The sequence below is a fragment of the Oncorhynchus keta genome, chromosome 28 (assembly GCF_023373465.1).
Source record: "Oncorhynchus keta strain PuntledgeMale-10-30-2019 chromosome 28, Oket_V2, whole genome shotgun sequence".
NCBI lineage: Eukaryota > Metazoa > Chordata > Actinopteri > Salmoniformes > Salmonidae > Oncorhynchus > Oncorhynchus keta.
Window position 1 is genome coordinate 69,437,193 of NC_068448.1, and position 26,231 is coordinate 69,463,423.

Here is a 26,231-nt window from a genome sequence, read left to right on the forward strand (position 1 = left end):
GAATTCTGTCACACACCTCAACCTTTATTCCTTGGCTTCAGATGTTGAGGATCAATACTGCCATTACCCAGGATATTTGGGACTGCTGGACACCCCGAGTTAAAGGGTAGAAACTTAACTCCCATAATACTGGCTGTTACATGTAACCCCCCTGGAAGCGCCTGCGATGTTTCATGAACGTGACATGGTCTAGAAAATGTATCTGACACAAAGATGGCTACGCTTATCTCCTCATGAGGTGGCAATCCTTAAGTATAAAGCATGATGTGAGTGTGTGTGTGTGTGTGTGTGTGTGTGTGTGTGTGTGTGTGTGTGTGTGTGTGTGTGTGTGTGTGTGTGTGTGTGTGTGTTTTTCAGAGAGTGTGTTTGGCCACCAGTAGCGGCTGGTTTGATTGACAGATAGAGATTGAAGGTGCCAGAGCTTGACCGTGTCGGTCTTAAAGCCAAAAGGTGAAATTAATAGGTCCCGTCATTGGTTTCACCACAACACCCACTGACCTACACCAATCAAAATACAACACATATGGTGATTGACACCTCTATTATGCCCAATACCAGCACTCTAATGGGGAAAAAAACAGTACATCCATCATGAAGTAAACAAAATTTTATAAATGACAAATGGGGGAAAAGTTTCAATAAACCATTTTGCCCACTGTGCAGTTTTATGATGTGTCGGAATCAACTGTGGAATTCTGTAGCACACTGACATGAAGCATGGCAAATTGAGTCCCAATCCTATTCGAAATGGGCAAGATAAAGTCCCTGGGAAATTTAGAGGGACAGAGAGGGTAGGGGGTGAGGAGGGAGGGATTGTGTGTGTGGGAAAACATTGGAGAGCGAGATGTAGGCTATGTGCAAGCACAAGGATGGGAGAAAAATACAGTTATGTTATCTCCCACTATTCTTCTCCGTTATCTCCCACTATTCTATAAACTAACTAAAATGTTTCCAAAATATAGCCACTTAAATAAGTGTACACATATGGTTTACATTTTTCAAAGGTGCTTTGTTCAGATTGCCATAGTGAATATATGTGAGGGGTGCCCAACCCTGGGATTTATTCATTAGTCGGATTCAATTGCGAAATGTTTTGTATCTTGCAAAACGTTTTGCAACAGAATTAGTTTACCATTTACTCTAGGAACTAAACGGAAGTAAACAGAACAAACAAAACGAAACGGGGAGGGACCTACATACATTTTTCCAATAATAACTTTCATTTTCGTTTTGGGTAATGGTTTCTGTTGGCAAAATGTTTTGCAACAGACAAAACGTTTAACAACAGAATCTAACTCATGAATACACCCCTCATTTTGGAAACTAGTTTGGGGATGGGTAAATCATAGAAATTTATTATATTTCTATGGGGCCAATGTCCTTTCGGGACCTTGGTTGTCCATGGCTGGGGATAGGTTTGTTTGCTAGCAATTAGGGATGGGCATTTGAAACAATTTCACTATTTTAATAATATCATGACATTTTTCAGATACCTGGATAGTCGAAAAGCGTTATTATTATGTTTCCTTTGTTGAAACTGCTGTGCAGCCTGCACAACTCGGGAGATAAGGTGCAAGCTGCGCCAGGGCGGGGGATGGGCAGGGGCCTGTGCTGTGTCGCGGTTTTCCCAGCAAATTGTGTTACGGGTAGAAATGTATTGGTCGCGGGTTGCAGTTTTCGGGCTACTTCTAAATTGCACTACGGCCGCAATGGCATTTCTCTCTTATTTTATTTTTTATATATTAATAATTCATTTCACTGATACCTGCAGGCAATGAGGCAGGCTGCTGGGTGAGTGGTGAGAAGGGAGGGCTTGAGGGGTGTTGATAGAGCACTGCAGGCAGCTGAGTGAGTGAGTGAGTGAGTGAGTGAGTGAGTGAGTGAGTGAGTGAGTGAGTGAGTGAGTGAGTGAGAGGAGAGGAGAGCAGCACGCGAACACGTCATGACAAACAATGGTGTGGTGTAAGGGGTTCCAAAACTTTTTCACTCAGCCTCCCCTTCCAGCATTGGGGAGCATCCCGTGGCCCCATGCGAGTGAGTGCCACATCTATTTCTTTGGGCACAAGCACTGTTCCTGGTGCAAACTGTTCACACCTCTCATTTCCTTCAATTATCCACATTTTGTCATGGGGTGCAGAGAAAATGTGCAGTCTTAAAGCTCATCTACTTTCAATTTGAAACATTTTGCCATGTCTAATGTGTATTCATGTGATATAAGAGTGACTCGAACATTTCTACAAAATCTATGAGCTAAAAAAACGAGCTAAAAAACATTAGCTGACATGGGCTAGTTGATCTAGACAAGTTATAAATAGCTCTCTAAGATATGAAATGACTTTTCCATGACGAGGAAAACTGATATAGCACTACCCAATTTTGAAATGTCAGCTTGTGCATTATAACTTTCAAGAGTAAATTGAAAAGCCAGACTCAGTTCTTTTTGTTATGGTCCTCTGTAGCTCAATTGGAAGAGCATGGTGCTTGCAACGGCAGGGTACTGGGTTTGATTCCCAGTTTACCCACCTATATTTTTACCACTGCATCACAAGTTTTTTTTATTTTTATTATTTGACCTTTATTTAACCAGGCAAGTTAGTTAAGAACAAATTATTATTTTCAATGACAGCCTAGGAACAGTGGGTTAACTGCCTGTTCAGGGGCAGAACGACAGATTTGTACCTTGTCAGCTCAGGGGTTTGAACTTGCAACCTTGCGGTTTCTCCAACGTCCAACGCTCTAACCACTAGGCTACCCTGCCGCCCCTGTGTGATGTGAGACGTTGAACAATGGACTAACAGCACTAGCTAGTTGCTTACTTCTCCCTCATGTGGTAACTTCTTTCTTACAGCAAACATAATAATAATTGGGCTATACCCAGGAACCCTGGTGGTGGGTGTGACACAGGTGGGAGAGAGAAAAGTAGTCACTAACGAGACAAATGTGTAAATGCAATAGGTTATATATCATCCCATCTGGCAGTGCCTGCCTTTACTGCATCAAATCAATGTAAAGATGTAAAGAAGCTATCTTTATTAGCCAGATGTTAGCTAGGTAGCTAACTAGTTTCTAATCGACCTGGCCGGGGTATCCTGGAAGGATATTGATCTCATCCCGTCAGTAGAGGATGCCTGGATATTTTTAAAAAATGCCTTCCTAACCATCTTAAATAAACATGCCCCATTCAAGAAATTTAGAACCAGGAACAGATATAGCCCTTGGTTCTCCCCAGACCTGACTGCCCTTAACCAACACAAAAACATCCTATGGGGGTCTGCATTAGCATCGAACAGCCCCCGTGATATGCAGCTGTTCAGGGAAGCTAGAAACCGTTATACACAGGCAGTTAGAAAAGCCAAGGCTAGCTTTTTCAAGCAGAAATTTGCTTCCTGCAACACTAACTTAAAAAAGTTCTGGGACACTGTAAAGTCCATGGAGAATAAGAACACCTCCTCCCAGCTGCCCACTGCACTGAAGATAGGAAACACTGTCACCACTGATAAATCCACCATAATTGAGAATTTCAACATGCATTTTTCTACGGCTGGCCATGCTTTCCACCTGGCTACTCCTACCCCGGTCAACAGCACTGCACCCCCAACAGCAACTCGCCCAAGCCTTCCCCAATTCTCCTTCTCCCAAATCCATTCAGCTGATGTTCTGAAAGAGCTGAAAAATCTGGACCCCTACAAATCAGCCGGGCTAGACAATCTGGACCCTTTCTTTCTAAAATTATCTGCCGAAATTGTTGCTACCCCTATTACTAGCCTGTTCAACCTCTCTTTCGTGTCGTCTGAGATTCCCAAAGATTGGAAAGCAGCTGCGGTCATCCCCCTCTTCAAAGGGGGGGACACTCTTGACCCAAACTGCTACAGACCTATATCTATCCTACCATGCCTTTCTAAGGTCTTCGAAAGCCAAGTCAACAAACAGATTACCGACCATTTTGAATCTCACCATACCTTCTCTGCTATGCAATCTGGTTTCAGAGCTGGTCATGGGTGCACCTCAGCCACGCTCAAGGTCCTAAACGATATCTTAACCGCCATCGATAAGAAACATTACTGTGCAGCCGTATTCATTGATCTGGCCAAGGCTTTCGACTCTGTCAACCACCACATCCTCATCGGCAGACTCGACAGGCTTGGTTTCTCAAATGATTTCCTCGCCTGGTTCACCAACTACTTCTCTGATAGAGTTCAGTGTGTCAAATCGGAGGGTCTGCTGTCCGGACCTATGGCAGTCTCTATGGGGGTGCCACAGGGTTCAATTCTTGGACCGACTCTCTTCTCTGTATACATCAATGAGGTCGCTCTTGCTGCTGGTGAGTCCCTGATCCACCTCTACGCAGACGACACCATTCTGTATACTTCCGGCCCTTCTTTGGACACTGTGTTAACAACCCTCCAGGCAAGCTTCAATGCCATACAACTCTCCTTCCGTGGCCTCCAATTGCTCTTAAATACAAGTAAAACTAAATGCATGCTCTTCAACCGATCGCTACCTGCACCTACCCGCCTGTCCAACATCACTACTCTGGACGGCTCTGACTTAGAATACGTGGACAACTACAAATACTTAGGTGTCTGGTTAGACTGTAAACTCTCCTTCCAGACCCATATCAAACATCTCCAATCCAAAGTTAAATCTAGAATTGGCTTCCTATTTCGCAACAAAGCATCCTTCACTCATGCTGCCAAACATACCCTTGTAAAACTGACCATCCTACCAATCCTCGACTTTGGCGATGTCATTTACAAAATAGCCTCCAATACCCTACTCAACAAATTGGATGCAGTCTATCACAGTGCACTCCGTTTTGTCACCAAAGCCCCATATACTACCCACCATTGCGACCTGTACGCTCTCGTTGGCTGGCCCTCGCTTCATACTCGTCGCCAAACCCACTGGCTCCATGTCATCTACAAGACCCTGCTAGGTAAAGTCCCCCCTTATCTCAGCTCGCTGGTCACCATAGCATCTCCCACCTGTAGCACACGCTCCAGCAGGTATATCTCTCTAGTCACCCCCAAAACCAATTATGTCTTTGGCCGCCTCTCCTTCCAACTACAAAAATCTCTGAAACTGGAAACACTTATCTCCCTCACTAGCTTTAAGCACTAACTGTCAGAGCATCTTACAGATTACTGCACCTGTACATAGCCCACCTATAATTTAGCCCAAACAACTACCTCTTTCCCAACTGTATTTAATTTATTTATTTTGCTCCTTTGCACCCCATTATTTTTATTTCTACTTTGCACATTCTTCCATTGCAAAACTACCATTCCAGTGTTTTACTTGCTATATTGTATTTACTTTGCCACCATGGCCTTTTTTTGCCTTTACCTCCCTTCTCACCTAAATTGCTCACATTGTATATAGACTTGTTTATACTGTATTATTGACTGTATGTTTGTTTTACTCCATGTGTAACTCTGTGTTGTTATATCTGTCGAACTGCTTTGCTTTATCTTGGCCAGGTCGCAATTGTAAATGAGAACTTGTTCTCAACTTGCCTACCTGGTTAAATAAAGGTGAAATAAAAAAATAAAAAATAAAAAACTAGGCTATTTGAGGCTATTTTGCTGAGCTCCCGTCCTTGTCTACAACAACTCCATTCAGATTAAACAACAGCCTACCTGTCGGTTGCTCATTGTAGCCTACTCCTTCTCATTTAGCTAACTTAATTCCATCATTTTAATTCCATTTTACATTAATTAGAGACCTCCCACTTCTCATTGCTACACATGGAGCCCCTGACTGGTGCCAATAACAAGCTACACGCGTGAAACCTATGTAGGCTACACACTATGTCTTTATGGGGCACACATCATAAAAGCTACATTAAAAATATATGTTATTATATTGTTATTATATTAAATTAAGAATTTCAAATGTCATGGTATATCCTTGTGTAGCAATGTCACCGGGAGCCTGCAGGACATGTAGATTAGCAGTCAGACCAGGAAGCTGCCTGCCTGGCTGCACCTCCCTGGTTAATTTTTTGTTTTTAACACCCAAAACTCATTTTATTAGTACCTCCAGATGTCCTGAAAATATGAGTTGGTGAGGTGGAGATGTAGAGAATGGGAGGAGTAGAGAGGTGGAGAGCAGGGAGAGGTGGAGAAGTAGAGAGCAGAGCGGGGAGAGATAGAGTGGGAGGCAAGGTGGAGTGGGGAGAGGTGGAGAGGTAGAGAGCGGTGCGAGGTCGAGTAGGATCAAAGTAGAATGGGGAGAGGTGGAGAGGTAGAGTGGGAGGCAAGGTAGAGTGGGAGAAGGAGGAGAGGTGGAGAGGTAGAGATTGGGGAGAAGGAGGAGAGGGAGACAGTATAAAAGTAGAGGCTATAGTGGAAGAAACAAGATCATATAAATTATTTCAGAAGTTCAGAGTCCCCCTTTGCTTCCATTATCAAAGAATGGAACACAATATTTGTAGATAAATATTTACAGCATTTACATATTTTCCCCAGTACCTTACAAGGAACCCTCTAATAAATCTATGAAATTAAATTCTTCACACGCACAGATATACACCTCTGCATGCTAGAAGCATGTCTAACCGCAGCGTAACGATCCTTGCTTGTGCAAAGCTTCAATTACTACCCAAAACTTCCTCCATTATTTGACAGCTTTTTAATTTGTTGTGGTAGCAAGTCCCGTCAAATTCTTGAGTCAGGGCCGATTCAATTGACCTAAAAAACTTTAGCTAATGCTTTACTTTGGAAAAATCTATGCATTTAATTCCACATTATTCATTTTTATGCCTTGCTTTTTCATTTGGTATTCAGGCCAGGAGAAGGAAAAGGTGGTGTGAGTGACAACAAAAGCAACAGGCCTAAAGTCATTATCGATTTGTTTGTGGAGAATTATGACTATAAAGGCCAGGAGGAATCTGCCCGGGAGACGAATGTTCTCTAAGAAAACCCCCTTATTCTTATTCCATCCGTTGATATGTCTTACATTTTACATTTTGTAATGAGAGAAAATGATGAAATGACAATTTGTTTTTGTGTTTTCCACTCCCCAGTAATTCTCTTCACAATCTTGCATTTCTGTACAGACCATTTCTGGATGGAATACAGGTCTAAACTAAACAGAAGGATCCCTATAGCAGTGTTTCTCAAACTTCGCTTCTGGCACATTCAGATGTTTCACAATTTTGTTGTTGCCCTGAACTATCACACCTGGCTAGCACTACACCCGATTCAACTAGTCAAGGGTTTGATGATGATTAGTTGACACGTTGAACCAGTTAGTTCTGAAATGGATCATGTAAAGGCTTGGGGTCCCTGAGGAGAGGTTTGAGAAAGGTCCTTGCTATCTGGGATCCTTGACATTTAAATGGTTAAGATAAGGGTTAAGGTTGGGGTTAGGTGAGGGTCATGGTTAAGTTAGGGTAAGGACGTCCCAAGGATCCCGGATTGCACTAACGTTTGGGAAATGCTGCCCTACGACACTGGCCCTCAATAGCCACAGCTAGTCCTGCACCTCTCTATACTAGCAGAAACCATCTCACTTCCAAATGACTACATTACAAACACAGTTCATCCTCCTAGAATAAATCACCACGTTCCACTCCCAAATAAACCACCAACCAGCATCTCTAAACCTGGGACTTATCTCCCCACCTCAGAGTTGCAGCATGGTCATTGTACAAAGATCAGCTCGGTCCAAGCTGGGGCACTATATTTCATGGGAGTACTGTAGTGTGAGAGAGACAGAGTGGAATTAGATGCATTAAGCTGGGAAATGATACGTCTTAACGAAAAGGAGTGATGTTACATGCTCGGGGGAGGTATGAGGTGGGAATGTGAAGCCTTATATTAAAGCTTGCACATCAATAACCTACAAGTCTCTCCGTATTACATTATGGCTGCCGCTGAGCTCTGCGTCATCTGATCTTAGTAGAGGTGACCTCAGGTTTAAGGACTAACTAACCTGTGCCCCCTGACTAACTAGGTACCGGTACCCCCTGTATAGAGCCTCGTTATTGTTATGTACATTTAGTGTTACTTTTTGATTGATTAGATTTATTTTTTTACCCTTGCTTATTTAGTAAATATTTTATTAACTCTATTGCTTGAACTGCGTTGTTGGTTAAGGGTTTGTAAGTATTTTACGGTATGTTGTATTCGGCGCATGTGAGAAATAACATTTGATTTGATTTGACAAGGGATGACAGTAGATCCTGGTTGATCACATTAGTGATGAGCCCCTGCCTACTTTCAGGCTATGCTAAAACCCTACACCCCAACCCAAGCACTCCATTCTGCCACCTCCCGCTCAGCCCAACTCCAAGCTCTTCTCTGTCCTGGCACCCCAACGGTAGAACCAGCTTCCCCCTGAAGCCAGGACAGCGGAGTCCCTGCCCATCTTCAGAAAACATCTAAAACCCTACCTCTTCAAAGAGTATGTTAAATAATCCCACAGCATAATGTTTGAGGTTAAAGGAAATGGAAACACTTCAGGAAGTATAGCTAAGCAAAGATATGTATTCAATCCACTAATACTAATGTGGATTTAACAGAGAAAGATCTCTATTTCTAGGATTATGTTACAGTTAACTGGTGTTCTAAAGCCTAGTATTTCCATTTCCCTTTAAGGGATAGGGGTAGAGAGCCAAATTGGGACAGGTGAATTGTTTCTTTTCTGACCCTGTAGTGTTGGCCCATCTTAAAATATCTAAATGCCTAAGCTCTGTTCTGGAGTGTGGAACATACCGCACCACTCTGGGCCTGGATTCTTTGAAAACACACCATGTATAAAATTCCAACTACATTGGAACTTTTGTTTAAAATTAAAACCACAATTGAATCTCATGATCTGTCCGTCTTTGCATCCATAGCGCCATCTATGGAAAGGTTCCTTTACAACTTCCACCCCCAAGCCATAACAATGCTGAACAATTAATCAAATGGCCACCCGGACTATAACATTGACCCCCCCCTATGAATGCATAGTCACTTAACCCCTACCTACATGTACAAATTACCTCAACTAACCTGTACCCCCGCACACTGACTCGGTACCGGTACCCCCTGTATATAGCCTCGTTATTGTTATTTATTGTGTTACTTTGTATTATTATTTAATTGTGTTGCTTTAGTTTATTTGGTAAATATTTTCTTAACTCTTCTTGAAATGCACTGTTGGTTAAGGGCTTGTAAGTAAGCATTTCAAGGTAAGGTCTACACTTGTATTCAGCGCATGTGACAAATAAAGTTTGATTTTATGTGGATTTAACATGTACCATCAATAAGGGATCATAGCTTTCACCTGGTCAGTTTATGTCATGAAAAGAGCAGGTGTTCTTAATGTTTTGTCCAGTGTATAACTAGACTGGGGAGGATTTCACAAGGCAGCTCTAGCCCCTGATTTAACTCCCAGCCTTGAGAGAAGGAGAGTTTGGAAGGCTAGCATTAAGGGGGCCGCTATCCCATCAACAAACCACCTGCCCATGACTGTGCCCGATGCAAAAAGCTCCTGCATCACACTCCTATGCCAAATGCATCAATGTGTGACTCTCGTTCATAATTAAAAGCTGAATATCATTTAACTAGAAAAGTATAATAAAATAGCGTTTAATAGTGAGTGAGCGTTGCGCTCCATTCTCTTGGATGTTCTTGTGATTTTTTTTTGGGCTGCACCTCAACTTATTGAAGCGCTGCCGACTCCTTTCCAGGCTATGCCAATGGGCAACATCACCCCTGCGAACTCCATCGCCTTTGTGGGTGCCGGGAGTGGCAATGCACACACCTAGCGGGAATACAGCAACAACTTCCAAGAACAACTACTACTTATAATGCAGTCATAAATAAAGGTATCATTGTGCAAATCATTTGAATGTAGTCTTCATACAGAGAACAGGGACAGTGAACTTCACCAAAGCATTTAGCAACCAAATTCATTTCAATATGCAATAACTTACAATTCCACATTTAAAGAGCATTGACGGTTGGGGCGAGCCCTTACCTTTTCTGATTTGGAGCAGGTGGTATTCGGTTGCATCTGGGTGACTATTAGCATGGCTGAATCGACACAGGACTCTTCAAAACGCACTCCTCTGCCTCCCCCTCCAGGAAAGTCTTTAGTGTGGAGTGGGAGGATTAGCGTAGCCCTCTCTCTCTCACACACACTCCAAGCTGTACTTTCTCTCTCCAGCGACAAGGTTCCTGTCTTCAGGGTTGTGCGATCCGTTCCCAAGGAGGGATGGGTTTGGAATGCGTTTCAGCCTCTCACTTCTAGTCGTCTTTCTTGCTCCCCCTTTATCTCGCTCCCTCTATAGTTATTTCTCTATCCCTCTTTAACTCTCTCCCCAAGTCTCTCGATCCTTGTTATTGACTCTCGATTCCTTTGTTTGGTTTATCCGTTCTTTCTTTCAACTCTTGACTCCCACCCTCTTTTTCCTCACTCTTCTCCCCACTCTCCCTGTTAATCTCTTTCCCACAGCGGTATTTTTCGGTGGGTTCAGCACCTGAGCTAAATTGGAGCTTTGAGCCTAAGCTGTAGGCTAGGTATAGGGGAGGCATCTGTCAGAATGCAGAGCCAAGAGTGTACTATAGCAACATTAGTGAGATAAAAGTATTAGGCTTTTCTTTTAAAGTGTGTGGGTGTGTGTGCTAGCATGTATGTGTGTACGATTGACTCAGCGAATGAAAGGGATTGTATGATCATGTGAGAGAGAGAGTGTCAGAGTATTTAACTGAAGAGGAAGATGGTGGCTGTGTGCGTGTTTCTATGTGTCTCCATTCACATATCTGTTGCTGCCTGCCAAACAATGGATCAATTCAAATTGATCATTTTAAATCAGTCCCAGTGTTAGGCTGTGATAAAGCGCCAGTGATATTTATGTACGCTGCGTTGCAAGTCTGAAATTACGCCGCCTCCTCCGAGGATAGGTCCCTGGCGTAATACGAGATGCAGATTTATTTATGTAGCACTTTAGGCAGGGGCATTGCGAGTCAAAGTGCCAAAAGGGAAAAAAGCAACCAATTTATGCTGGCACAACACTGGCAGCCTCAGCAAAGGCGCTTCCACTAAATGAGGGGCACGAGGAGGACTGGGGATGAGAGAGGGGGTAGAAAGGTGGGCTTGGAAAAAGATTGAGTTTCTTCCAAAAGATGAGTGAAGCATACGTGTCTGTAACAAGTAATCTCAGCTTTCTATAAATGCTGTTTATCATTCCACACAACACAGAGACCTATCCATGGAGACTGGTTGAACATCACTAGGGTGACCACATTTAAAATACCAAAATTATGGACACGGGATGATTTTCGGGGACAATCTAGGGAGAGTGTAGCCCTACACATCTCCTTCCCTCTGCAAGCTAATTGAAGCGCATGTAGTGTAGGACTCTTGCCGAGCTCGTGCGAAATTTGGTGAAGCAGAAAAGAGAGACCACGTGTGTCTTTTGTTATGAAAATCAGGGAATATTTGGCCAAGGAAACATTTCTGGTTGTTCTCAGGCAATGTAAACAGTTACAAAGGGAGATCTTTAAAACATAACTGAGTGAATTTGCAACACATATGTTGAATTAGCTAATAATAAACATGTTATAAGGTAATTTCGCAGAAGATGTATCTTTCAGTCTAATACAGCTATTTACTAATACGTAGCTCTTCCTTAGAAGCACGCTTTTTGAAAGTGGTTTACTGTCCTATGCAAGGATTGCTGGAATTTAGGCAAAAGGATTTGACAAATGTGATTGGTTAATGATATGGCAATGGCCTACTTCTCGGATTACGATTAGCAGAATATCAGATCTTATCAACGATTGGATTACATCACCTGTACCACATCCTGATGATATACACTGAGGGTACAAAACATTAAGAACACCTTCCTAATATTGAGTTTTCCCCCCTTTTGCCCTCAGAACAGGCTCAATTCATCAGGGCATGGATACTACAAGGTGTCAAAAGCGTTGCACAGGGATGCTGGCCCACATTGACTACAACAACTTCACACAGTTGTCAACTTGGCTGGATGTCCTTTGGTTGGAGAACCATTCTTGATACACACAGGAAACTGTTGAGCGTGAATAACCCAGCAGCGTTGCAGTTCTTGACACAAACCGGTGAGCCTGGCACCTACTACCATAGGCACTTGAACATTTTGTCTTACCCAGTCACCCGTTGAATGGCACACATACACAATCCATGTCTGAATTGTCTCAAGGCTTAAAAATATTTATTTGACATGTCGCCTCCCCTTCATCTACATTGATTGAAGTGGATTTAACAAGTGACATCAATAAGGGATCATAGCTTACACCTGGATTCACCTGGTCAGTCTATGTCATGGGAAGAGCCGGTGTTCTTAATGTTTTGTACACTCTGGGTATATCTTGTCCTAAGCGCAACGTGACTGCAAAATACGGGACTTGATTGTTTGGTTAAGGGACAAAGGTACAAAATGCGGGACTGTCCCGGGACATGTGGTCACCCAATACATCACACAACCTTGATGTTACTCTGATATAAACTAAAATATGAAGGATTGAGTTAACTTCAAGTAATTTACAAGTCACCATTGACAAGGGTAAGACTAGAGGCTTATGATGACACATACAGTGCATAAATACAGAAGTGTGAAGTGATTGATAAAAAGACCAACAGACAGCAGTGGCAAATAACATCTGGAGAACAAAACAGAAATAAATCACAGAACACCACACATACAGATGTAGGATCTTAATTTGAGCCAGTTTGCTACAGTAGTAAAATAATCCTACAGCAATAGGAAATGTGAATTATTATGTGGATTATAATTAATGGACATTTTTGTAGAGGTTGATAAATACTTTATTTGGGCAAATCAAGTCTGAAATATCTAAATGGAAATGACAAACTTTAGAAGCCTTTTAAAAACCCAAATACACTACAAGTTTGCTTTTCCTGCTTTGCAGAAAAAATGATCAGCAACAAAAGATTGATCAAATTAAGAGCCTACATCTATATTCTGAAAGGTTTTAAGTGGAAGTGGCTCATCAATAATGTATGGAAACACAGCATTTTCGGCTAATATCCACAGCAATTATGGATATTCAGGTATTACGCCCGAGGGTTGGATCTTTGAGAGATTTGGAGAAAACCTGCAGCACAATCTCAGCAGGTCCATCTGGGAGACTGACACAGATGCAAGCCCAGCACATTTCTCTGGGAGGTCTGCGTTTCGGAGGTTGACACAGCCAATAGCTAGTACAGGAAACGGCACTTGAAAAACGAAAGGAAAATATTTAAGAATAGCTCAGGTCCCTGTGAATGACAAATATGAGTATTCATAGTCGTAGTCAAACATCAATTGAGAATAGTTGAATTGAGAAATGTAATTTTGTTGAGTTTGTATTCTTGTATCCAGCAAATGACAACAGCTTGGCTATTGTGTGTAGGCAAACACACACCCCTTATAATTATCCACCATGACTATTAAAGTGTTGTGCAAATGTTTAATGTTCTCACTTCAACGTTCAACGCTTACGTCTGCTCCAACTGATCAGTCAATTATCATCATTCACTGAATTCTTTATTGCAGAGCAACATATATTGAACATCACTGAGTGCTCTGACGAAGGTGTGCAAACAATTGTCCTCTCTCCATCGTTTTTTAATTTGATGCTCCCTGACTGTCTAACTTTCATTGCTGTGATTATTAGTGAGCTAGACACAGTCAACAAACTGTATGAATGTAGCTCCATTATCATTTATACACACATTTATACACATTTTCTACTATGAAATAACATATATGGAATCGAATATAAATATATTTTAGATTCTTCAAAGTAGCCCCCCTTTGCCTTGATGACAGCTTTGCACACTCTTGGCATTCTCTTAACCAGCTTCATGAAGTTGTAATTTGTGAAATGTCTTTCCTTCTTAATGTGTTTGAGCCAATCAGTTGTGTTGTGACAAGGTTGGAGTGGTATACAGAAGATAACCTTATTTGGTAAAATACCAAGTCCATACTATGGCAAGACTGTACGGAACATTTCAAGAACTTTGAAAGTTTCTTCGCAAAAACCAAGTGCTATGATGAAACTGGCTCTCATGAGGACTGCCACAGGACAGAAAGAGCCAGAGTTACCTCTGCTGCAGAGGATAAGGTCATTGGAGTTACCAGCCTCATAAATTGCAGTTCAAATAAATGCTTTCAAGTAACAGACACATCTCAACATCAACTGTTCATAGGAGACTGTCTGAGTCAGGCCTTCATGGTTAAATTGCTGCAAGAAACCACTACTAAAGGACACCAATAAAAAGAGACTTGTTTGGGCCAAGAAACAGAAGCAATGGACATTATACCGGTGGAAATCTGTCCTTTGGTTTGATGAGTCCAAATTTGAGATTTTTGGTTCCAATCGCCATGTCTTTGTGAGACAAAGATGATCTCTGCATGTGTGGTTCCCAGCGTGAAGCATGGAGGGGGAGGTGTGATGGTATGGGTATGCTTTGCTGGTGACACTGTCAGTGATTTATTTATAATTCAAGGCACACTTAACCAGCATGGCTACCACAGCATTCTGCAGTGATACGCCATCCCATCTCGTTTGCACTTTGTGGGACTATCATTTGTTTTTCAACAGGAAAACAACCCAAAACACACCTCCAGGCTGTGTAAGGGCTATTTGACCAAGGAGAACGATGGAGTGCTGCATCAGACGACCTGGCCTCCACAATCACCCGGCCTCAACCCAATTGAGATGGTTTGGGATGAGTTGGACTGCAGAGTGAAGGAAAATCAGCCAACAAGTGCTCAGCATATGTGGGAACTCCTTCAAGAATGTTGGAAAAGCATTCATTATGCAGCTTGTCGAGAGAATGCCAAGAGTGTGCATCAAGGCAATGGATGGCTACTTTAAAGTATATCAATATATTTTGATATGTTTTTATTACTACATGATTCCATATGTGTTATTTCATAGTTTTGATGTCTTCACTATTATTCTAAAATGTAGAAAATAGTAAAAATAAAGAAAAACCGTTGAATGAGTAGGTGTGTCTAAACTTTTGACTGGTACTGTATATTGCCATGAAAAAGTATTTGCCCCCTTTCTAATTTTCTCTATTTTTGGATATTTTTGATACTGAATGTTATCAGATCTTCAATCAAAACCTAATATTAGATAAAGGGGGCCTGAGTTCACAAACAAACCACAAAAATTATACTTATTTGAATTATTTCATAATGCCCATGTGTAAAAAAGTAATTGCTCCCTTACACTCAACTGTTTTTGCCACCTTTAGCTGCAATGACTCCAAACGCTTCCTAGCTGCAATGACAACCAAACGCTTCCTGTAGTTGTTGATCAGTCTCTCATGTTGAGGGAGAGGAATTTTGACCCACTCTTCCATGCCGAGCTGCTTTAACTCAGCGACATTTGTGGGTTTTCAAGCACGAACTGCCACAAATCTCAATTGGTATTAGGTCAGGTCTTTGACTAGGCCATTCCAAAACTTCAAACTTGTTGCTTTTTCAACATTTTCATGTAGACTTGATTGTGTGTTTTGGATCATTGTCTTGCCGTATGACCCAGCTGTGCTTCAGCTCACAGATGGATGGCCTGACATTCTCCTGCAGAATTCTCTGATACAGAGCAGAATTCATGGTTCCTTCTATTAAGGGAAGTCATCCAGGCCCTGAGGCAGCTAAGCATCCCCAACTATCACACTACCACCACCATGCTCGACCATTGGCATAAGGTTGTTACTGTGGAATGCAGTGTTTGCTTTTCACCAGGTTTTCACATGGGACCCACGTCGTCCAAAAAGTTATACTTTTGACTCATCTATCCCTAGAACATTCTTCCAAAAAAGGCACCGAAGAGCGAACTGTCACTCCATAGACAGCTAGGATAAGTGAATATAATCATGCCGTTGTTAATATGAGCATATTAATCTAGATCTAAACAGCAACAGCAGTAAAAGTGTGTGTGTGATTCAAAAAGGAGGAATGGAACAATATATCAATACTTGAATGGTACTCTTACATATAAAAAAAACATTTGGAAAAATACAGCAAGACAAACATTAAGCCATCTTTATGAAAAATGATGATGACAAAATACAAAACCACTTCAAAATAGCTTCACATTTTTTGGATTAGCGAGCAGTTCAATATTTATCTCATTTAAAATCTGGCCTCCGAATTGAATTTGTATTACAGCCTTAGTTAATGACTTGACATTCAGCATGTGATTTTATGCTATTTAGATAAGTGATGGGCCACTCACATGGTTTTCATGCCAATTTGCTCCATTTCTCATAACACTTTTGTTTGAAAGAGTCACCGCTATTATATTGTATTGGAATTGTTATTAGTAAGTCCATCATAAACCTATGCTGGGCCCCTACAGAAAACAAACTGAGAAAAAAAGAGAGGGGTAGGTAGGGGAAACATTCATGCCATGTCTTGTGAATAAGACATTTTGTTGTGAAATTTTGTTTTCACTTGGCTCCAAGTTGCTCCTCTCTGGTGCCTCATTTCAATTACCAAAGAGGCTGTTTTGAGGAGAACAGAATGAGTAATTACATTTGAAGCAATCTGTCGATGTGTGATGCCCGAAGAAGGAAAACCTGTTATCTATGAGAAGACACTGATTGACACTCAACAGAAAGTCCCCCATGGTATATAGACTAGTCTCTGTCTATAGGATGCTTTCATACTGTTATGTGTCAATAACACATTTTCATAAAGAATCCTTGAAAAATAAACATCACAAGCAGAACCCAGCTGGCTTGGCTTACATATCCTATATGCATATTTTATACGATACATGAAAACATTTCACAAAACGATGAATTCATAGGCAGTTAAATACATGTACATAACGTCCTGGAAGAGGTAGCGCAGGCACCTTTTAAAACATACTTCCTGCAGAGTACTTCAATGACATTGACAAATAACAGTGCCAATCACTCAGCTAAGAGGACATATTAACCAAAACACTAAGTGTAACTACGACACCTCCTCCAATTTCCCCAGCTTGTCAAGAGGCAAAGTGAAGAGAGAAAAAAGCCTTCTCTTATAGCACATACTTAAAGATGCACTCCGGGATCTTAATCACAACACATTCCTAACAAAAACGGGGACCACCTTTGGCTTGTGAGTATCACTTTCAAAACTACTGGCTGAAATTATACAAAAGTTTGAGAGTGCATCTTTAATTTGAGACAATGCTGAGAAGGACGGAGAGAGGGAGTGAGTGAGGGAGTAAATGGTAGAGGACCCTACAGCACTCATAAATACTGATCTATTAAATTGGTTGAATTCTTCTCTGGGCCTTCTGTAAAGCTCTGTTTAATCAGAAGGGGGCAGGATGAAGGTCAGGGGCATTCCACAGCCATGCCATTGATATAAATGACAAAGCTAATTCACCCAAGGTTTACTGACGGCACCGCCAACCAATCAGGTGATATGCGGAGAGGAGAGACCGGGATAAAATGGTGACAGATGGGGGGAGCATGTGCTGTGTTGAATAATATAAAGACCTTTCATACCGACACACAAAGTAAATGACGGAAGACTCCACTTTTTGGGCTTCCAGAGGCCTCTCCTGATTCAGCAAACCTCAGGTAACCAGTGCGTACGCTGGGTTTATGTTTCAATGAATCATCCCCACTTGAGTAGTTTATTGAATGGAGCAATTTGGCCTGAAAACCATGCGAGTGTTCAAAGAAGGACCATCATTTATCTAAATAGCATAGAATCACATGCTGAATGTCAAGTTATTAATTAGGATTTCACAAGACAGTGATTGATTCAAATTGACATTGTAAATCAACGATTCTCCATCATGGACCTAAGAAAAACTGGTGTACATGTACACCAATTAAGGCTATATTTTACACAGCATTATATGCCTATTACTTCTGATTGTCATTGTGGGTTCATAGTCAAACACATCCAGCTACAGTTAAATGGAGCCCATATCACTTCACCCAAAAAGATACAGGATTATTCATTGGAAATGCTTTAATGACTCGTCTCCTCATGATAGCCATGACCTTCTTGTTACAAAGCCTGATGGTGACTGCCTTTCAATCATGGTTTTCCACTGGTCGATTGTGATCCAGCCGAAGCCAATCACAGCCAACTACAACATCCAATTATAGTTGTTGGGCTAAATTATCACTACTAGGAGATAAGAAGAAAAACTCAAATGTAGTTCTTTGTTTCACCGCCATACAGATAAAACAAACTGACTGATAGATGTAGGATTACAAAATAAATAAAAATGTTGGCAGCAAACTTATTATTAAGTCCCTTCCTCACAGCACTCTACACAGCCGTCTACGGTCTCCCAATGGAAGCAGTCATCTTTTCATCTTCAATCTATATACATCACGCTCACAGAGAGAGAATAGTCTATACCCCATTTGCTATTAGTTTCAATATTTTGACATGCATTATAGATTTTCCTCAGAGTGTATTCCCCCTCAAATATCATGTTTGTTCTCTGAGAAAGCAACCTTGAAACAGATTTGTAGGGGTACACTTTTAACAGGGTGCACCTGTAGTCTGATAACGGGTGCAGTTGAAAGAACGTGTGTGCTGGCTTATCAGATTGTTGTACTGTAGGTCACATAAGGATCAACGAATCAGCAACATACAGTACAGGAGGGTTATGGGTAATTACAATGTTGTTCTATCAAATGATGAGCAGACTTCTGCCAATTACTTTTCTCTGTCCAGCACAAAAATACATCTGTCTTATCATCAATGTGTCTGTGCATTCATTATTCCGATTAACACCAGAACGGCTGGGCCTTGATGGACCCCCCCACCTTCAAGCTAATGAGCAGTCTGACTGCAACATTCTAACAGTGTAATTAATGCATTCCATATATGATCTGCAAAAATAATAATTTTGTTTTGTTGATGAAGGCCTTGGGTAACATTAGAATACTCTATTTTATTTCAAATAACACATTAGCATTTATTAGTTTATGTTACTGTAAGTTAAAATAAATAAAAAAAACACAAAACACATTTAAGTGTTCAATCAATTTTCTTCGTGCAGTGCCTTTGTTACAACTATGAAACAGAAAACATATGTGTTGTCAAAATGTTTCTAATGTCAAAATAAAATAAAAAACACCCCAACAATCAATACGCACGGTCAAGACGTGCAGTCAAATGATGAAAACATTAGTAGCTTATAAGCGGAAAGTAAACTTGATACGGTGCATTCGGAAAGTATTCAGACGCCTTGACTTTTTCCAAATGTTGTTATGTTACAGCCTTTATGTTAAATGGATTACATTTTCTTTCTCCTCATCAGTCTAAACACAATACCCCATAATGACAAGGCAAAAACTGCTTTTTAAACACTTTTGCAAATGAATGAGAAATAAAACAGAAATCTCACATTTAAATAAGTATTCAGACCCTTTACTCAGTACTTTGTTGAAGAACCTTTGGCAGTGATTACAGCCTTGAGTCTTCTTCAGTATGATGTTACAAGCTTGGCACACCTGTATTTGTAGAGTTTCTTCCATTCTTCTCTGCAGATCCTCTCAAGCTCTGTCAGGTTGGATAGGGAGCGTCGGTACACAGTTATTTTCAGGTCTCTCCAGAGATGTTCGATGGGGTTCAAGTCCAGGCTCTGGCTGGGCCACTCAAGGACATTTAGAGGTCACTCCTGCATTGTCTTGGCTGTGCTTAGGGTCGGTGTCATGTTCTTCTCAGTCTGAGATCCTGAGCGCTCTGGAGCAGGTTTTCATCAAGGATCTCTGTCATTTGCTCCGTTCATTTTTCCCTCAAGCCTGACTAGTCTCCCAGTCTCTGCCGTTGAAAAACATCCCCACGGCATGATGTTACCACCATGCTTCACTGTAGGGATCATGCCAAGTTTCCTCCAGACGTGACGCCTGGCATTGAGGCACCATCACAATCCTTCCTTGGAGCTCTACGGACAATTCCTTTGACCTCATGGCTTGGTTTTTGCTCTGACATGCACTGTCAACTGTGGGACCTTATATAGACAGGTGTGTGCCTTTACAAATAATGTCCAATCAATTGAATTTACGACTCATGGATTCCAATCAAGTTGTAGAAACATTTCAAGGATGATTAATGGAAACAGGATGTACCTGAGCTCAATGTGGAGTCTCATAGCAAAGGGTCTGAATAGATATGCAAATAAGGTATTTCTGTTTAGAATTTTTAATACATTTGCAAAAATGTCAAAAAACCTGTTTTCACTTTGTTGTTATGGGGTAATGTTTGCAGATTTATGTTTTTTTAATTTATGTAATCCATTTTAAAATAAGGCTGTAACGTAACAAAATGTGGAAAAAGTCAAGGGTCCGAATAGTTTCCGATTGCACTGTAAATAGTGAAACGTACTTGTGTGCGTCTTCACGCAATGGCATCAGTTGGATTTAATTTAGCTGTTATCCCTTGTCCTAACAGTTGAGACCATTTTCATAACGTCTACTTGCTTGACACACTTTGACATATCTTTGTCTGGTTGTAGTGCGTAATAGTCTCCAGTTTTCTCTTTATTGTGTCCTGTTGTCTCATTCTTCAGCACAGTTGTGGAGAACAGGTGCCTTATTTTGCACAGAGGGAGGGGGCTCCCGTAATACCGTTCATGATGCCGGCCAGACTTGTCTTCTTTGCAAGCAACTTGTTCGACAATGACAGTGTTGTGAATAAATTGTCCATGATGACATTTCTCCCCTTACCAACGTAAAGTTCCACAAGCCTCATCACCACATTCTCCAACACTCGCTCACCTGCTGCCCAATGTGAATCTCTTCCCAGACATATGTAATTGTTCAGCATGTACAATTACATACGTTCTCACTGTGTAGCTTACTCCAAGTAGGCCAGGGTAGACTGATAAGACTGCTTTGATTACAGTAGGTGGACTGATATAGGATTCATACTGTACCATTTTAAGATTACAATTTGACTGGATCAATACAATAGAATGGCCCGCCCTGCCCTTCATTTACAATTGGTGATTACATAATTATGCATTGTTCGCTTCCCCTCACGCATCAACTCACCCATTCTCCCCATCATACTTTACTTAACTAATTTAATCTGTTGTTATATGTGTGACAAAACCTCAGACACAACGGCAAAAAAATAAAATGTACTGATTTAAATTCCATTCAATTCAAAAGGCCTGTTCAAAAACATGGGTCCAAAATCCAAGAAGATGTAGGGGGATGTGGAGAAAACCAGATAGTTGCTGTGAACACTGCAGGAGGTCTCAATGACTCTCACAACCCTAACACATATAGACCAACACGGTTGGAAAAAGGTGGGTGAAAAACTGGGGGGGGTTAGTGCCACTCAACCGTCCCCTTGTCTCCTGGCAGACAACGCCACCAAATGTTTCCCTATCCTCCTGATTGCAGCCTTCCTATCCCCCCCAGGTTTACTGGGCCATGATGGGGGAATAGCTGGCGGTCCCCTACCACCCTCCTGTACTCACATAACCTGAACACCATGGGGATATTGAGACAGACATCTTGGTCCGGGATGAAAGTGCCAATTCAGTCAGGCACACACCCAGGGTATACGTGGACAGGGTTCACAATAGCTACAGTTGTTAGAAAACACTAACAACCCCATAACACTGCTAAGGCCTTAGCAAACAACAGCTCTGCTCCCGATCCTTGCCAGCTACACGGAGCTTTGCAAAGTCATAAAGAGTTTTACACTCATGTATTCCCGTGTCTAAGCCCCTAACAAACAATTTCCCTTGAGAGCTCTTCTAGTTCTTCTCTGTATATTCCATTTCACAGAACCGTTGGGGCAATGTGCTTCATTTACAGACGTGTGACCCTGGTGATGTCGTAGATATTGCTCATTATTCACACATTGTAAGGTGCTAGATGTAAATGTGCCAGCGCAATGGCTCTCCCTGTTCATTTTCAATCCTGTGTTTGGATATCTTATATTTTGATAATAACACCCACTTGGATGAGGAAGGATCTGCAGCTAATGGAACTAGGGATGCACCGATATTACTTTTTGGGTCGATACCGATATCCAATATTTTCCTTGCCAAAAAAACCTGACACCGATACTGATAACCGATATTTTTAAAAATGGCGGCCTTTTAAGCATTCTAGTAAATGCTGAAACACACACACACCAAAAAGTTATTTTGTTGGCATTTATGTCCCACTTACCAGTAAAACATAATCAAAACCTATTTATTTAATTTACTTGCTGTGCTGTTTCGTTCATTTGTTCAGTCGTTTCATTCTCAACCAGGATTCATCATACATGTCAAGCAGTGAAGTTTCAGCTCTGTCTGTCCGTGGCCTCTTCTGTCGTGGGTTCTCTTCCTCGGTGTGCACGGTCACGGTGTCCATTTCCATCTTGTCCAGCTGTGTCTAACATTTCACGTAAACCCTGTTTCTGTCTGCATCAAAGTAGCGGCCCGTGTACCTAGCATTGAGCATGGCGGTGACACAGCAAAGAGGCTCAGAGAGAATCCTCCAGAATCGCTTGTTCACAGCCTCTAGTCGAGTACAAATAAAATTTGATTTGATTTGATGTATCACGTCTGCTGCAGACGCAGTTGATGAGCTTATTTCGAGTCAGTAGTTTGAATGGAGCTAGGAGTGTGTTCATGTTTCAAATGAGAGTCCACTGGTTTGTACTGATTGTTGCAGGTAACTCATAGTCAGCTGCGTACACGCCAAGCACTCATCTTTGTTCCAGCAGGGTCTCCATCATGTAAAAAGTACTGTTCCATCTGGTGGAAACATCTTGCTTAAGCCTTCTTGTTTTCATTCCAAGCTGCTCCAGTATTGCTTGCAGGTGGCTGTGTGCTAGCTGTGAGTGTTTAAAATGACCCACTATCTTCCTACCTGTTGCCACTGTGTCAGATATGATGTGTTGGGCCAAAACACCCTTGTTCACAGCCAGTTGCAGTGTGTGTGCTGAGCACGGCAAACTGGCGACTCCGCATTCTTCCAAAGCCTTTGTCATGTTACATGCATTATCACGTAGCACAACGTGTACTTTGTTCTTGGTGATTTTCCAAGTTTTAAACACGTTCTCAAATGTCTTTGAAATGGCAGCAGCAGTATGAGAACCAGCACATTCTTGAGCATGCAATACAGCTTTCCTCAGTACAAAATCCTTGTTGACCCACTGTGCTGTCAGACTCAGCATGCTCATGGGCTGACATCGCTGGTCCAAATGTCAGTCAATCGTGAAGCTAATGGCAGTAACGACCATAGCAAGTAGCTCATGAATGTGCAATACTGTGTATCTCTGGTAGGGCAACATCTGCAAAATAGCACCTACTTGGTAGTGTATGCCGGGGCTCGACCATTCAACATCATCCACGACAGAGAACGGTTGATTGTTAAGGAAAATTAATTTCCTCATCTTGGCGTAAATGGATTTCGCCTTTGATTTGTCTCGCTGAAATGTTCTTATTCTTTCAAATGGCTGCTCGACAGCTGTTGGAAGTGTGCTCTTAGTCGCTGAAAGTCTGAATGAGTAATTAGGCTTGTGGTATTGAAAGATATCACTTTCTCCCCTCCTCGGGAAATAATAGCAACACAAACGTTGCATATAGAGCCAATGTTGCCATTTTTAGATAATATCCGATTCTGATATGCTTACCGATATATCCCTAATAGGAACCTACACACAATACCCCGGAGCCCGAAACCTCTCTGATTAAGAGGGGTTGGGTTAAATGCGGAAGACACATTTCAGTTGAATCGATTCAGTTGTGCAACTGACTAGGTATCCCCTTTCCCTAACGCTTCCCTACTATGGCTGACCCTATAAAACAACACATTTCACTGCCCCTATCTGGTGTATGTGACAATAAAACATAGAATTATTTCAAGATGCATTATGTAGAAATCGCTCCATCATTTCCTGGTTCCTAAAACTCTAGTTTGCCTAATTTCAGTTTATGTGACAAAACAAGGAACTATTGTGTATAGAATCACTGTAACTTTTAAACAGCTGTAAAATTTACTTTTCATAACCAAATATATTGTATTTTTAGCTGGTGTAAAAAGCCGAAGCAAAAAGACGCAAAAAGGAAACTTAAGAACGATAAGCTTAGAATTACAGCAAATCTATAGTGCATTCAGAAAGTATTCAGACATAACAAAACATTTTGAGGGGAAATTGAAGAGGGGAAAGCAAATATTGTATCCATTTCAAAATAAATCTGTAACATAAAAGAATGTTATGTTACAGATTTATTCTGAAATGGATACAATATATTTTTTCCCCCTCATCAATCTACACACAATACCACATAAGGACAAAGCGAAAAACAGATTTTTGACATTTTAGAAAATTTTATAAAAGCAAAAAACAGAAATACCTTATTTATTTGCTATGAAACTCTAAATTGAGCTCAGGTGCATCCGGTTTCCGTTAATCATCCTTGAGATGTTTCTAAAACTTGATTGGAATCCACGAGTCATAAATTCAGTTGACTGGACATGATTTGGAAATGGACACACCTATCAATATAGGGTCTCACAATTGACAGCGCATTTCAGACCAAAAACGAAGCCATGAAGTTGAAGGAATTGTCCATAGAGCTCAGAGACAGGATTGTGTCGAGGCACAGATCTGGAGAAGGGTATCAAACAATTTCTGCAGCATTGAATGTCTCCCCAGGAACACAGTGGCCTCCATCATTCTTAAATGGAAGAAATTTGGAACCACCAAGACTCTTCCTAGAGCTGGCCGCCCGGCCAAACTGAGCAATCGGGGGAGAAGGGCCTTGGTTAGGAAGGTGACCAAGAACCCGATCATCACTCTGACAAAGCTCCAGAATTCCTCTGTGGGGATGGCAGAACCTACCAGAAGGACAACCAACTGGACTCGCAGACCATGAAAAACAAGATTGAACTCTTTGGCATGAATGAATAATGAATACACAGAACCAACAAAAAAGGCTTACAGCACTGGTGATAAGGGACAGCCAAAGAAAAACTCCTTAGCTACCAGTCATCAGGAGAGAAATACTAGCATCTCAAAGCAGCTGCATTCATTTGTATTCATTTGTACGACACATGCAAATTGTCAACGAATAATCGGTCTCTAGCTGCCATTATCGTCAGCTGAATTTCACAAGAGAGCCATGGCAAGGCTAGGAGTGGTGGCTAATGGGCCACAGTCATTTTAACTAGGAGCTACATCACATAAATGCTGATATGTTTCCTGTGGGATAGAGCACGCTTTCTGTACTACAAATCCTTTCAGCAAACACATTTTTAGCAATTTAGCATTGAATTGAGAATCCAGGGGCTGAGCCAAGTCGTTCTCCACTGTGTGTTGGAGAAAGGATATGAGTGGCTTATTTACTAGCTGCATGGTAAACAGGACCATTGACATTTGAGCATGAATTGAAATGCAAGTTCATGTTCAATATCAATATTTTTAGTGACTAGCTGTTTATTGCAAAGGTAGCTTTTCCATGATGAGAGCAGAAATGTATCCTGGAGTATGGCCAGCCACTGCTGAGGTAAATAGAACATTCCACTGGTTTCTGTTCTTTCATCTAGTTAATTTTGAATCAATTTCTGTGGTTGTTGAATCTCAAATACAAATCAATTATTATTTGTCACAAACACATTGTTAGCAGATGTTAATGCGAGTGTAGCGATATGCTTGCACTTCTAGTTCCGACAGGGAAGTAATATCTAACAAGTAATTAACAAATTCACAACAAACTACCTTATATAACACAAATGTAAAGGGATGGAATAAGAATATGTACATATAAATACACTGCTCAAAAAAAAGGGAACACAAAAATAACATCCTAGATCTGAATGAATTAAATATTCTTATTAAATACTTTTTTCTTTACATAGTTGAATGTGCTGACAACAAAATCACACAAGAATGATCAATGGAAATCAAATGTATCAACCGATTGGAGGTCTGGATTTGGAGTCACACTCAAAATTAAAGTGGACAAACCACACTACAGGCTGATCCAACTTTGATGTAATGTCCTTAAAACAAGTCCAAATGAGGCTCAGTAGTGTGTGTGGCCTCCACGTGCCTGTATGACCTCCCTACAACGCCTGGGCATGCTCCTGATGAGGTGGCGGATGGTCTCCCGAGGGATCTCCTCCCAGACCTGGTCTAAAAGCATCCGCCAACTCCTGGACAGTCTGTGGTACAACGTGGCATCGGTGGATGGAGCGAGACATGATGTCCCAGATGTGCTCAATTGGATTCAGGTCTGGAGAACGGGCAG

The 26,231-nt window shown here is 41.4% G+C and overlaps 1 protein-coding gene across 5 annotated transcripts in view; it reads right to left on the reverse strand.

Annotated features, from left to right (window-relative positions):
• The window catches only part of dpp6a (dipeptidyl-peptidase 6a), a 352,637-nt gene that overhangs the window by 237,021 nt on the left and 89,385 nt on the right, over window positions 1-26,231 (reverse strand). The window contains exon 1 of one of the 5 annotated variants that reach the window (XM_052483755.1): window positions 9,973-10,109. The exons of the other annotated variants lie outside the window; for them this stretch is intronic. Within the exon in view, the coding sequence (XP_052339715.1) occupies window positions 9,973-10,026 (54 nt within the window). The 5' untranslated portion in view covers window positions 10,027-10,109. Of the gene's footprint in view, window positions 1-9,972; window positions 10,110-26,231 lie in introns of those variants that run through there. 5 annotated transcript variants of the gene reach the window in all.